Source organism: Patiria miniata, unplaced genomic scaffold, assembly GCF_015706575.1.
Source record: "Patiria miniata isolate m_02_andy unplaced genomic scaffold, ASM1570657v1 HiC_scaffold_24, whole genome shotgun sequence".
In the NCBI taxonomy this organism is placed as follows: Eukaryota; Metazoa; Echinodermata; class Asteroidea; order Valvatida; family Asterinidae; genus Patiria; species Patiria miniata.
In genome coordinates this window covers 16,691,113-16,706,580 of record NW_024037063.1, presented here as the reverse complement: position 1 = coordinate 16,706,580, position 15,468 = coordinate 16,691,113, and the positions used below count along the sequence as shown (strand labels likewise).

The 15,468-nt window shown below is 38.9% G+C and overlaps 1 protein-coding gene across 1 annotated transcript in view; it reads right to left on the bottom strand.

The window, feature by feature from the left end:
• Positions 1-1,871: 1,871 nt before the first annotated feature.
• The window catches only part of LOC119731616 (retinal rod rhodopsin-sensitive cGMP 3',5'-cyclic phosphodiesterase subunit delta-like), a 28,557-nt gene continuing 14,960 nt past the window's right edge, over positions 1,872-15,468 (bottom strand). Inside the window, exons 2-5 of the mRNA XM_038204820.1 lie at positions 14,970-15,032; positions 11,176-11,327; positions 9,416-9,521; positions 1,872-6,548 (exon numbers count right to left, since the gene is read on the bottom strand). Coding sequence (XP_038060748.1) covers positions 6,467-6,548; positions 9,416-9,521; positions 11,176-11,327; positions 14,970-15,032 — 403 coding nt within the window. The 3' untranslated portion in view covers positions 1,872-6,466. The remainder of the gene's footprint in view (positions 6,549-9,415; positions 9,522-11,175; positions 11,328-14,969; positions 15,033-15,468) is intronic.

Here is a 15,468-nt window from a genome sequence, read left to right as displayed (position 1 = left end):
AACACTTCTTCGTGTAAAACATGGTCCCCCTCCACCCCCTTGCCCACCGCCACAAAATGCACCACGGACTGTTAACCATGACACTGGAATAAAAAAACAGTCTGTATTTGTGTAATCTGTAAAACAAAAATCATTGATCGTTATGCTATAATGAATTTTACTAAACTTATAAAACGGAGAAACCGTATTTATCTTAATACCGCTTGTCGTTTTATAACACTGTAAAACGACAAAACGGTCGATGATTCGTTTACTGTTTTTGTTTTTGAGGAAATCCAAAACGGTAAAACGAAATAACGGTATGTCCCGGGATTCAAATTCCCTCTATGCTATAATTTCACCCTAGCGGTGCCCCCACCATTTTGTACCTTCAGCAGCGAATGGCTCTACAAGTGGCATAAATCCCTTTCCAAAATAGAAAATTGTGAAAAAATACGGAGATGGAACATGGTTCTCAACTTTGAGTACGTAACAAACTTTATAAAAAAATAAAAAAATAACACATTTAAATGGAATTTTCGATGTTTAAAACGTTTTCTAAACGGTGGAAGTGGCCAGGAATCGCCTCAGATTGCACCACAGGGCATCTAAAATCCAAATTTTTTCCGGGGCCCTTAAGCGGGCCCCGGACCCCACGCCGTAAGGGCTTCGCAGGTCCTGGACCCTTCATTACAATAATTCTAGGCCCCCCGGCAAATGGCAGTCTGAATCCGCTCCTGTGACAAGAGCGCATATGTATCCTGTATCTGAAGTTTGGCCTCAGGGGTGGGGGCGGTTTACACAAAGATTCCCAACGGATGAGAATCATGAGATCCAGGGGACGAAGCTGAGTGATTTTAGCCAATAACAAGAACAGATCCTAGCACTTCCGCAGCCCGTGTCACTTTTTTTCTTGAATTTCTTCTTTTTTTTGGTTTAAATGCTGTTGAGGGAGGGGACTGCCCACATTGACCCCTTTACTCATATGTTCATCATACTCTAAAGACACAGAACATTTTTTCCCGATTTACTATGCTTTAGCTCAAAAAGATAACTGATGGTCGTGGGTTCCCGGCCCTTCGAGTTTAACCCGTCCAAATATACCCTCTTTTATTTCTGGCGCCAACACAATTTACCATCTTCATTTCTAGCGTCATAAATGACGACATCCAATTTTGAAACACCCCCCTTGAAAAAATCCTGCGTACGCCACTGTTTGAACCTAATTATTGGGGTTTTCCCTTTAATATCACACCCATCCCACATCTAAGCAATGGAAAAAGTTGAAATCTGCTTCGCTGTCAATTGTGAACAGAGCCATCTAGTGGTCGTATTTTGCCAGTCTCATTCACTGAATGCACATTCATGACCAACTTATTATATACAATGGTTGTCTAGCAACAACCAGGCAGAAGCTAATATTTGCTGTGCCAGTATTCCATAAACAATTTGACCCACACTGGGTCCCCACTGCACCACAAAGTTTTACAATTTCTAAGGCAAGGATGTGTCAACATTATTACATTATTTGCGCTAGCTATTGTTCAGAGAGTCCATCATGGGGATGTTGCTTTGTAATGCGACAGTGTGGCAAGATTGGGTTTGTAAGCAAATCAAGAGGTGTTTTTCAACAAGTTCTTGGTGGATATTGGACATTATTCTGACCATTTGTCAAAACTCTTATTATTAGTTGACTGCATATATAATGGTAGGTGGGGTAAATAGAGAGGTTTTTTAATGCCTTTCATTTGTCTTTTCATGAAATGACTTTGCGCAGCCATTCAGTTTCTCCCCGTCCGTCTGTTGCTCAAATGGACGCTGCTTTAGTTTCTGAATGCTCACCATTTATCCCTGTCAACTACTACAAGAAAGAAATGCAACCTTCAAATGAATACAAGTTTACAAAATATGTTTATTATTTTCTCAAGACTTAAACATGGGTGCTGACAGTGACCAACACCCGACAACATCTTAAGCTTTGACAGAACACAATTGTGTATTGTGATAGATTTTTGTTGCTACACTAGTAAGCTGTGGATGTATGTGTTGATGAATGTTATATCGGGCCTACAGCACAACATAATCAAATACCGGTACACATATATACACAGTCTGGATTACAATCACATTTGTTTCTAATTAAAAAAGTGAAAAACTTGTCCCTAATTAAGAGAAAATTTGTTTTCATGAAAAGCAAATGATTTGATGTGACTTGGGGGCTACCGTAACTGCAGAGGTCTCGATCTAAAGATACATAACCAAATATAAAGCAACTTGTAAACATTATCTCAAGAATAGATCCATGAGATAAAGGGGGGAGTTAAGAGGGTCAAACACAGGCAGCATGGATCGTCTAGGTGATTTAAAGATGAACAACAATTTTCTCATTTTTTCCATTTACAGGTGACCTTATTTTTCAACTCCTTTGAAGAATTTCACAGATCTAGCTATCAATTGCTGAGATTACAGTACACAAAAAGTGTTCAATAAAACAGTACCTGGGAAAACATTGTTCACTGTATACAAATATTCATTGCTATTGTTATCAAGTGTCTGACTTATTTTTTTACAAAATGATTATATATACCACATGCACAGCCCATCAATGCACAACAGAGTTCATCTTATTAAAGTGAATGAAATAATCTTATTCTTCCGTCAAAGCAATACAAGTTAATTTCCATGTTAATAGTCAATTGAACAGCTTGCAAGGAAACACTAATAACTGAACTTGAAACGAATACACACACATTTTTAATCAAGGTATCTTACAGATCAGTTTAAGTTAACACTGTGCAAAACATATATAAAGATTGAATACAAATATAGATGAAGGTGTTAAAAAAAGTAAAGTTAATTTAGATAATTGTGGTTTTTCCTTTAACACTTTGTCACAACTTTTTGCAGAGGAAGGATTGTTTATGAACAGATTCACACTATATTCACGACAAGACTTGCATAACACTCAATAGGTTGCCCAGAATTAGGATGAATTTTAGAACTGTAATGACTTGCATGAATTGATGCACATTGTATACATTGACACAGAGGCCTACAATTACAATGATGTCTAATGTGATCTGAGAAGACACATCGCACCATCAAGATGTTAGACAAACAGAATATGTCTAGTTTCTACACAGCCAATTAAAAGTCTAAAGGTTGTTGAAAAGCAAAAGTCATTTTACGAAGTCTGGAAAGAGGTCATATTCCGCCACCATGCTTGCAGTAGGGCTGCCCTGAATATATACCCAATATTTGATCAACCCAATATTCAAATAGCTTTTTGCTGGCATGAGTATTCAAAAACAAAAAAACTATGCACGCACACACACAACTTGGATGTTATTTTTTTGTGAAGTTGTGGCGCTTTATTGTCAAGTGCCATTTTCTTGTCGACGGCGGTTCATGGTCCCACTTCCCATCCCTTTAGACAATTAAAGCCCTTGGCTTAGACAGTTATAAAATAGGCCTACTTACTGCAACACACTCCAGCAGCCCATATCAATTGCCACATACAAATTCCAACTGGCGCCCTCTGCGTGCAACTTTTGATCAGCACGGCACCCATTTGCAGTTGGCAGTTTCCAATATCCGAATATTCGGTCAAATGCCGAGTACTAAATCATTCTAAAATAGACAGCCCTGGCTTGCAGTAAAAAAAGAACTAAGATATGAATATTTCTCAACAAGGTCTTCTCACAGATCACATAACCAAAGAAAATGTAATCCCCATTAGTTATGCCACTGCCATTCAAATTTGGTACATATTACTGAAAGTCAAATTAAAACCCATTTGCTCTGTCAATATTGTCTACATGTACATGTAGCATACACACAAATTACACCAACTTCCCACTAAATTTCAGCTGGATAAGCACAAGCAGTCAACTCAAGTTCTAGCAACTTTTGTCCACTGCTACATGTTGACAGGCTTCTTTAGTTGAATCAAAGTTGTATTTTATTTCTTTCTTTTTACAGGCACTTATGATAAGTGAAACAGCCAAACGTCGTATTCACTTATTTGCAAAAAAAAAAAAATTGTTTTCAAAGTCACAATGACAATGTGCACGTGTACAGAAGGATTTCCTGTAATGAGACAAGGATGTATAGTAATTACACATAAAAAATCCTCAATTTCACTTGAACATTTACAGCATGAACAATTATTTAAAGCTTTATCAACCTTCGAGACTGATAAAGAATTGAAAAAATAGGGTTCTGTTTTTGGTCATTTAATCAAGCCTATAAATAGTTCTGTGATAGTTACTTAAAATTTGCGTGCAGTTGCTCCTTGCAAACGAACATTACATTGTGAAACTGATTAACCTTGAAAGAAAACTACAAAAAACACCAGAAAATCGAAGAAATAGCATCATTTTTTGAATTAAAGGGGCACTAGGTCCTGAAATCCCCGAAAATTTCACATTTTGGATCGTCTACTTATCCTATTTCAAACATCTGGTTCAAAGGAAACCAACCTTATGTCTTGCCATTCCCGAGAAAAGACAAAAAACCTCAGTTGTTCACATCGGACACGACAGAGTACGAATACGCTTTTCCTGTCGTTTTCACAGCACAATGCTCGTGAACAGCGTGCGGTGACCAATCACCAACGCACAAAATATGGTTTCTTTCACGTCTGCAAAAGGCGAATCACTTTACAGAAGAAATCACAACTAGCATCAAAACAGCTTGAATTTTTGGGGTCGCAAAAGTGGACCCCGAAATTCGTTCACGCACGCATAATACAGGAATAACACAAAAACGGCCATTTTTGAAAGGATAGTTGTGTGGATGTGTATATCCTACTTTTAAAGGTTCTTTCAGATTAACATTGTTTCGTTCAAAGCTCTTTTGTAGCCCAATTGGGCTGTTCCAGGACCCAGTGTCCCTTTAAGCATTCCACGTTCGGGTTGTTTCCTGACATAACTAAATACCTACTAACACAATACTGGGCAGATCATTGCAAACAGATCAAGTTTGATCAAAGACTACATAAATTCACCCCAAACTTTGTCCCGTTGACAACGATATGACAACTTTGGTTTTTGCACAAACAGTCAACAAGTCTTGGTTGCTTCACCGTTTACCAACAGCCAAGTATATTGTCATGATTGTCAAACTAGGAAAACGCAATCAAGCTCCAAACCAGGTGTCAGGTTGACATTTCCACACAGGCTCGACAACAGTCATTTGAACACAGATACGGTATGTGTACATGTACATATTGTTCAAAAATAGTTAACATAATGAAGAAACTTGATCTGGAGATTAACAGATGATACATTTATATTGTTTCATCTAAACCCTTTCCTTCATAAAATTCTTAAAACTCATTTCTACTTTATTTTACTGTCTTAGCAACAAAACCATATCAGTTTAAAAACAAATCAAACAATTACATGTACTTTAATCGAATGCACATTTGCAATGCAAAATGACAATTAAAATGAATACATTTGTTTCAGTAGGTAGATATTTACATGCAACTTTGTATTCATATAAAGGACGGTATTTTATTTCTTTTGTCATTAAAATGGATGCTCCCAAATTACTGCCTTCCCGAATGAATGATAGGGAAAAAATCATCATGGAATGTTGAAAGTATGAGAGTGCTTCTCTTCTGAAACTAAACATCACTAATCATCAAATACAAAGGACACTACTCATTGCTAGGTAACGTTGACCTCAATTCCTCTCAGCAGCAACTTTCTCCAAATGTTTACAATGTCCTGTTTGAGTATAGACTAATCTGGCGAACGTAATTAGAAGTCATACAGGTGGTGGAACCACGCTCCATTTTGGTGGTGGAATCATGCTTGGGCGCATGTTGCAAGCGCTCTTAAAGTCCAGGCGAGAATGCACCATGGTATTTCTATTGGTCAAAGGAGTATTGAGTGTTCTCCTACAACCTGTATGAGCCTGGCTCCACCTCAGCAGTGGCTTCTAATTTAAAACTAAGAATTAGTCAATATGTAGAATTATGAAAAATAACCAATACATGCTTCTTAATCACAATGTACGGATACTGTACATGCAAATGTATGAAATATGAAACCCTCCAGTATGGAACAAATGCAAATGATCCAAACCATTTGCATGAATGAAGCAGGCTATTTTGCATATGCAGCAGCATTTGCATATGAGGTAAATTAACACCTGTATTGATAAAGACCATATACCGGTACACAAGAAATGTCTTTTCCAAGTAATATCTTTTTTTAAAATATCTAACCTACCATGGGGGTTCTTTGCAGTTTGAAAAGTATATATCTTAGTTTTCCAGTTATACATGTATGTATCTCAAGGTCACTTGCATACCACAGGGCTAGTCTTGATTAACTTATCCTGATCAGCATACATTTATCATGTACATATGTAACAATTACAGTGCTTCTTTTTTCAGAAACATTCTCAGAAAAATAGTAAAAACAAAATCTGACGTCCAAATATATAATTATGTAATGGGGTTATATGCCCAATCTTAAACATAATACAGCCGAGCTTTTGATGTACTTACAAGAAGATCATCGTCGTAGAATTTGGTTTCTATGATAACACTCCCACTGCAAAAGTAAAGGAGAAAAAAAAGTGTGTCAGTTGAGGGCGCTATGTACACAAGAAAGAGAAGATGGAGGCTATGAGTGAGCATACATCATCTTCATTATGCTCAGGGCATGTAGGGGACTGAACAATTGTTGACTGTCTCGGTCTTTGGCTTCAGACTACAGATTCATGATTTCAGTCCCCTGACTAAACAGACTCAAGTACAATATTGGTCCATTTTCTGCTATAGAGACACCAAATTGTTTCATACATGGCCAATGGTATGTGTACTTTCATTGGGTTTCAACATAGTCAGGATTCTTAGGCATCTTGAGCTTGAGACAAAGATGGGGTTTGTAAAGCCCTCAAAGATCTGACGCCTGAGCAGACCAACTTTTTCCAAACTTAGCCCTAGTTTCCAGTTGTGGCTTCATCTCCCTGGCTCAGGAATAATAGGTCTATACAGATAGCTTTGATGTCAAGCTCTACACTGAGGCCTCTTATTATGGGATTGACATTTTTAAGCAAAACATTGACACAATGTATATATGTATTAACTTGAATTCCCCCAAAGTCTGAAGCCTAAAATGTTGTACAGGCAATGCCTAAGAAAACCAAATTTTTTGGCCCCCCCCCCAACAGAGAGGTCACTGTACAAGGCCAGTGCAAGTGCAGAGTGAACAGCATTTCCAAGAGCAGTTTAATTTGAAGTCAATTTAAAACACTTGAAACATAGATCAATATGTCTATTGAATCTGTTTATTGCGGATCCACTGAATCCCTCCCCCCCCCCCCCCCCCCCCCCTTGGTGAACAGTACCCCTTGTGTTATCTTGTGAACATTTTTGGGTGAGGTCACCTGACTCCTGAAAACAGTCTTTACTCAATCCACAGATCACAGAAAGTACTTTCTTAAATCCTCCAAAATCTTCCACTGTATGTACAGCAAACCAATTGCACATTGTTTGCACATGTACTTTGTCTCTATGGGGCATAACTAACGCCACGCCTCTACTTCCCTGGATCCTGCAACATGTTTCACAAATCTTCCAGGTGGATTTAACAGGATCTTTGGTACACATAGTCTGGTTACAATCTGATTATTGTATTGAACGATTATTACATTGACTCTATACTTCTTATAGAGTACTGAAGTGTGACGTCATCTGTCATTGTCTTCATCAGAGATGCCACAAGGTCTGCTTGAAAAAAACCGGAACGGCTGCTTGAAAAAAACGGACTTTTTTGTGTGTGTGAAAAAGCCACTCCGTGTCCAACACAAAGTCCCCGTTGTCATCTTTATCTTGTAGCCAAGCCAAGTTCTGTTTATTTTTTAATTTTGCTTCTATGGCCTTTAAAGCTGTCGGTTCGTTCAATCACTTTGACTTTTTCCCATCCTAATATTTATTCTGCCTACCCGAATTTCCAACGTAATATTCGACACGAAACATGCATGATTCCACAACACTGCTGTCGGTGTACATGATCCTTGCACTACTACGCGATGCGCTCAACGAAAACATGGTTGGTACCCGCATTTTTTGTATTCACATATATCACTGCGATCGGAAACCACCGATAGCTGAAATGATAGACTTGATTTCCAGGCTGAATGCTACGTGTGCTTAGCACACAACACGCCCGCACGCGGTGAAGCACGCGCGAGGCGCCGTTGTATACTGCGTGCAATTAAGTACGTTGGCCGCTTGTATCGCATGCAGGCTCGGCAACAACATACACAAAGACTGTTTTTAAGACTACTTCAACGAACAACGTTGTGCCATGCGTGCGCCTAAATGTACTAAATCGAGGTAAAAATCAACGCATTTCCACAGTTTTTCTTCTCTTTTTCTGGTTAATTTGACGGCAGGAAAAACCGGAATTTTGTGAGATTTTTTTTAAAAACCGGAATTCCGGTTTAAAACCGGAAAAGTGGCATCTCTGCTTCATACATTTAAGCTGTGCGTGTGGAACAGAATACGCTGCGCACGTCGGTACTCTATAGCATACATGTACAGAAGCAAGGCTCTGAAATGCCCTGAAACACCCTCATCCAATAATGGTACAGCCTGTGATTTCCTGTCCTAGAGAAGCTGTTTTTCTGCTCTTATCTGCTTCATATTTGTTCGCGCTTGAATAGCTTCACAAGACATAACTCCTCGGATGTGTCTGTCAGGGTATGAAACACCTGCAAGAGACATCAGTGTCCACTCCATCCGGTCTAGCAGTGAACATCGATGCCACTCACTGCGCAGTCTTCACTCTGATGAGCATTACCAGTGGCATGAGTATATCCTACTGGAGGGGACAGGTGCAGCCTACCATGCAGCTTCATTTCAGAATTGCTACCTATTCTATCATCTCCAATTTATGTATAAATACCAATTACACAAGATTTAGAAACACAAGATTGTGTACATGTATTTGAAGGGACCAATAACATTTTGCAGAGTTTCATCATCCCTTTGCAGTGCTTTTGCATCACAGTACTGAATAGTGGTTTTTTTTAGTTCAAGAAACAGGAGAGGGTAACATATGTTGATATGGCGTGAGTGGATCAATATTTCAGCTTGCTGCATTTATTCCAATGAACACTGTGTGAACAACCATATTTTTCTACTTAACAGAGCCAGGTTATACTCTTTGTCCACCAAAATCCAACATTAAGTCTTCTTTGATTTGGATTTTGTTCTTAATTTAGTAATGAGTGGATAGAATGAGAAAACACTAGCACGTGCCATTTCCAGTCAATATTGGATACCAATAAACAAAACTTTATGTGTTATGTGGATCATTTAATTTGGGTGCTACAGAGTGCCCTCGGTATAAACATTCCCAGTAGATCGTGTACATTTCTAACCAATTTCTACATGCTTTTGCTAACATACCTGAGTACATTTGCCGGCATCATTTGGCTTTCTGGAGCTGCCTCAATCAATGATTGCCACGTGTTGGTTGAGTTGGGTATAACAAAGCCAAAGTCAAAGTACCACTCTGTATGTACAAACACACAACATTGCATCTTTAACCCTTAAAGTGTCACCAACATTCAGCAACATAAAAATACACACAAGTCCATTCAAATGTAAATTGAGGTCAGCCACTAGTATCAGGGAGGAACGATAGCAAAGGAATGCTTGTGTCAGTTCATTTGAGAAGCTAGGGACTAGACTTGAGCCTGGATGAGGTGTGATAGACCAGACTACAACACTGACACATTATAAGTCCTACTGAATCAGGGGCGGATCCAGGAATTTTTGTAGTGGGGGGTTTCATTAGCAAAAAAATCTTAAATGTAGACAGGTTCTTTTGTTCGGACACTTGGCCTCCAAAAATCAATAGGGGGGGGGGGGGGGGGGGGGGGGGGAGGGGGGTTTCACATTATTGTTTAAGAATTTCTATAAATAAAGAAACTTTGACAGAGCTCGGGGGGTTTACCCCTCCCCCCTCCCCCTCCCCCCTCCCCCTCCCCGGATCTGCGCCTGTGAATCAATACACCACTTCCAAGTTACATGCAAATTTGTATACAGTCGACTCTCGTTAGTACAAACTCTGTTAATACAAAATTCTGGTTATAACAAACATAAAGCCATGGTCCCGACTGTGCATTTATGTGCACAATGAATGGGACTAATGTTCCTCTTAATACAAAATTCTGATATAACAAACAATTTGGCTAGGTCCGAACGAGTTTGTATTAACGAGACTCGACTGTAATGGCCACTGTCCTAGTTCTTTTTATTGCCATTTGTCAGAGAATTTCGCAATGCATTCACTCTGTTATGCTTATTATGATCTTTTCCACAACAAAAATGTGACCATAGCCGTGAAACCAAACTGGGCCCATGTGTCTCTTGTACACTCCATGCACATGTAGCTAGCTCTCCTTACCTCCTTACAGATAAGCAACAAAGTAGGAAGACACATACACATGAATGTGTCTTCCTACTTTGTTGCTTATCTTCCTACTTTGTTGCTTATCTGTAAGGAGGTGCATGTACTAACACAAAAACTGTACCTCACTGGTCGTGTACTTGGTCTCCAATACCTGAGCACTAATATTCCTTGCAAGAAAATGAAATTCCCCCACAATAAGATGTATGAATATTGCATGCGATGCCCACAGCATAATCCTCAACATGACTTCGTTTGAAAATCTGACAACTGACATCCAGCGTTTACCACGCAAAGTTCCAAGGGACATCTCAATCTTGTCTCATATCTAATTCCTCATTTTTTTTTAATCCAATCTCTGACAGAGAGATAATCCCCCTAGGCATTAGGTGTGTGCATCCGCCATCAATCATCTTGTCGTGCATCCTCCTAGTTGTGTTTTACACGGCCCCTGGAGAGCGAGTTATCACAATTTACCCATCAGTTCTGAACAGCCTCTATCCCATTATCTGCAACTGAAATCAGGAAAGGCCCGCAGAACTGAATCTCCACAAAGTTATTTCACACTGTCATTTATCTTTTATCTCAGACAGGCAAGCCACAGGGCTGTGTAGACTGCTGGGCCTCAACTGAAGCAAAAAAAATAAATTCATTCAACAAAATGTGAAAACAACATCCTTTGAAAGTTCTGTTTGCGTGCACATCTTTCATTCCATATGGAGACTTCTACACTCTACATGTACACATGATTTACCCTCAAGGCATTTTCCTTTGAAGAGCACCCGCTGTTCCAGTCGGAACTTTTCCATCTTCTCTTGCGAGGAGAAGTTGATTTCCCGGGAGACGGCTTTGCATTTAAGTATTTTCTTGGGCACCCTGGCCTCATGCTCTTTCTCTGGTTGAGATCTGAAGAGGAGAGGAAGAAAAGACAAACAGTTACATAATGTACATGTACATGGAAATCCAAGGATTTCATAGGATGTACACTGCAGGTTTGAATGAATCCTTTGACTTCTTTTAGGGTAACACAATCAGATAACAAAGAACTCTTCTTCCTGTGTAATGTGTATGTAATTAAAAACACCAATGTAATGTGTATGTAACTAAAAATGAAAATCATTATGCAGGAAAAGTATACAAACATGTAAACACCACTAAAAAGACACACATTATACAAATGTTAGCAACTGAATGTCAGAAAAATTCTAAAATTGTACAGTTCATTAGAAGTGGAAACATTCATCAAAAGCAACTGATGTGAAAAATGATGTAGGGGTGCGCATAAAAACCGGGTACCCATCACCACTAATGTCAGGAACTGGTTCTAGATTATGGGATCTGGGCCCGTAACCAACTTTACATATTACTAAGTAAGTTTTTTACACAAAGGAAAATAACGGTTGTGAATGCCATTTGTGGGGAATTTTCAAAATGAAATCCAGGCTACATGCAAAACAAAAACAGATTTCATGTTTATGTGCATTTTAACACACGACAGATGACACTCACAAAAGTTGCATTTTACACCGTAAACCTACAAAGCCCTTCAGACAACTGCCGGGATTTGAATTTTGGGGTTGGGTTTCTGTACTATCTGTAAATACACACCACCAACATGATCCTACATCCCCAAGAATTTACCTAGGTCATGTAGATTTGCCAACATTTTTTATTTCTCTGCCATTCTCTTCCCCCGAAATGACATTTGAAGGTTGTTACATGTCAATACCTTCCACTTCGAATTTGCACCAATGACATGTTTGACAAGCCCTAGCACAGCCCAGAGAATTTGTTGAAAATTTTGGAGAATTCAAATCCAAATGCTCTCTGACTTGTCTACAAGGTATATGTTACAGATTTCTTAAAAGAAATGGAAGTCAATGATGTCAGTGGTACAATCTTTGGCCAGTTGTACAATGCACAGTCCTGTGTTTACAATTTGTTTTTTCTATTTCTATGCCACTGTGATTTGTTTGTGCATGTACATGTACTGTCTTCCATTTTTCTGCATTCAAACAGTCAGGCCAGCTCCGATGAAGGCCCAGTGGGGCCGAAAACTCAGCCAGAATAATTCCCGGTGAGCACTGCTTTAACTTTTGTTTTCTTCACATATACTTTTCTTCAGTGCTACGCAGTTCCGCTTCATTTTGTCTTCCATTAAAGTTGTCCAATTACTCAAATGGGCAGATTGTACATGCAATGTAATTCATTGTAATTTGCCAATCAGCAGATCAGCATTAAGCTAGTCGTATTCCTGCAGTTTTGGATAATTTGCCGAGTCACTTTACTATGGGCCTGTCTGATGATGTCTACTTAATTAAACTGGTGCAGGATCCATGCACTGCGCACACACGCGTGGATGTGCAAACAAGGTTCCCAGGAGAGCCACAGTGCCAAAAGTCACGCTGTCGTTTGGTAAGAGTACGGATATGAAAAATGCTGCCGGCACAAAACACAGGAGAAAACATACATGGCTGGCATTTCAAAGTCCAACTTACCTTTGACGTACGGTTAATATTTGACACGACCGACAAATGCATTAGGTATTATCTTTTCATATTACCACTAAATAAATGAAATGTATTTACCTGTAGCAGGTTACTTAAAATATGAAATTTGTTTTCTGGCAAAAATAACAAACACGTGAAAAAAAAAATACATGTACATTGCAGACTGTATCCAAAGAACGGTGTTTTACCTGTGGCAGTGTGGTTAATATTTGGCACGAGCAACAACTGCAACACATGTAAGTTATTCACTTTTCTCATTTGCACAAAACATAAATCTAATTACATGTGACAGACTGACAGGTTACTAAAATACACCTAGGTTGTTTTATAATGGCAAAAACTAGGCCTATCCCCTCCCCCCCCCCCCCCCCACAAAAAAGAGAGAGTGTACCGGTGCACTGTTGACTACATGTATCCATACCAAAAGATGAATGCCAATGCAACAGGGATTTTTTTCCATTTTTTAATTATTTTCTTGTCCCTACCGGTACTTCAGTCAAGATTTTTATCTGTTGTTTTTTATGTGTACAATTTTTTTGTAATTTCTTTTTGACAATGAAAATCTGATTTTTTTTCTTTAACACAGATTAAATGAAGTGATCAAAGGAATTCAAATCAAGATTCATAAATTGGTTGGCATTTTTGTGCAAGTCGTGTCAAGTGTACAAAAAACTGCTATTTTGGTGGCCTCTATCTAAGTACCAGTAATATACATGTACATGTATCAGGACAAAGCATGTCAAATCAAATCCTTAAAGTAGTAAACACACGCACTTAGAAATGAGTACACACACATGTAAGCTTCCAATGCATGCATGCTTAAACAAATGAAAACTGAACCAAAATAGTTTCCCTTCCCAAGTACATTTTTACCCTTCCTTTTAGGCAACAAAAAACTGGCTAAAACTGTAATCAAATTGCAACTCAGACACGTCAGTATTTTTAACCAGCTGCTACATCACCTTGTATTGGCACATTTTCAAATCCTCTATATGCAGTCCTTTCATTAAGTGCTACAGACGGCTCTCATGTACAATCAAAGCACAATGTTACAAAGTTGTTGGCTTGCCATGTCAGCTGCCATACGGACCCAAAGAAAACATAGTGAGATTTAATTCCACACATTAACCAAAACTCCCTAGGCATTTTTGATAGGATGTAACCTCAATCCTGCAAAATCCTCCAACTGCCTCCATGTAATAATAATCCTCAATCCTGCAAAATCCTTCATTTTTTCTTGAATGTGGGGTCCTTGGAGGGGTGGCCACTGCCTCATTCCTGCAAAATCCTCCGGCAATCACTGTCAATATGTTGAGGCAGAGCCAGTGACATCCTGGAGCAGTGCGGAAGATTTCATGTATAGTATAGGCCTAAATTTACGCACGGCTGAGCATAAACATCACAAGGTCCGGCCCAAGACCTTGACACAGTGCTTCCTCGAAAATCAGCCACACACTAATTCTGCCATAGCCTCAATCCTGCAAAAGCCTCCATTTTGCAAAAAAGAGGATTTTGGAGGATTTGGGAATGGGTTAAAAAAGGATAGCTTAATTGTTAAGAATCCCCTCAGAGTGTACTGATGCGAAGGTCAAGGGACTATTATGTACATTGTCCTCAAGAACCCCCCCCCCCATTCCTTTTGCACCTGCCACGAATGATTGTTTGAAATTTGAACATTGGTGCATGAATCTACACTACTGTCTCACATGTCACAATCCATGAGGCTAAATATACATGTACACAACGCAAGAGAGAAAAGCTCTGCTCAAGTGGTCTATAATGTGCAATGTCTCCAGTTTCAAAGGTAAAGAAAACTGAAACTGTTCTCCAAACATGTACCGGGACGTTCAAGTCTAGTACCACTTGCACCATAAACAAACAATCAAGCGAGAATCATTCCACAGTACATACACATAAGAGTTATTCTATGTATCTATTATGGTCCAAAGGGTGACATTTATCTGTCCCTGTTCAACTTTTTAATTTGCCAGGTAAATAAAGAGTACCTTGAAGCATGTCTCCTACACTGCATACTTACAGATCTTCACTGCCTTGCCATAGGATCTTCCCTGATTCAGCGTCTCTTAAATTCATCCAATTTCTGAACATTTCAACTCAGTCAAGGAATGAGAATGAACAAAATAATAATGTAACAACAGAACAAAAACAAAGCAAAAATAAAAAAAAAAACTGTCAGAAATATAATTTGCAAGCTTTTCCATCATGCATCAAATATACAGGCAACTCACTCCTTAACATGGTTGCTATAGTAACAAAAATTGATCACATGCCTTAATTCGATCATCATCAAAAATGTGCAATGTAAGCTGGGGGCAGTTCTAAAGGATCCATTCATATTTCAAGTCAAACCTTTTAACAGCTTGGACACTATAAAAAAATGACTTACCCAATAAAAGCTTTTACCTCTACAATAGACTTGCATGAATTCTAACGTCAGTCCATACTGCAGGAACAGTAAATGTATCTACATTGTATGTACTCGCATGCACAAATATAGCACAAAAGTATACTATACA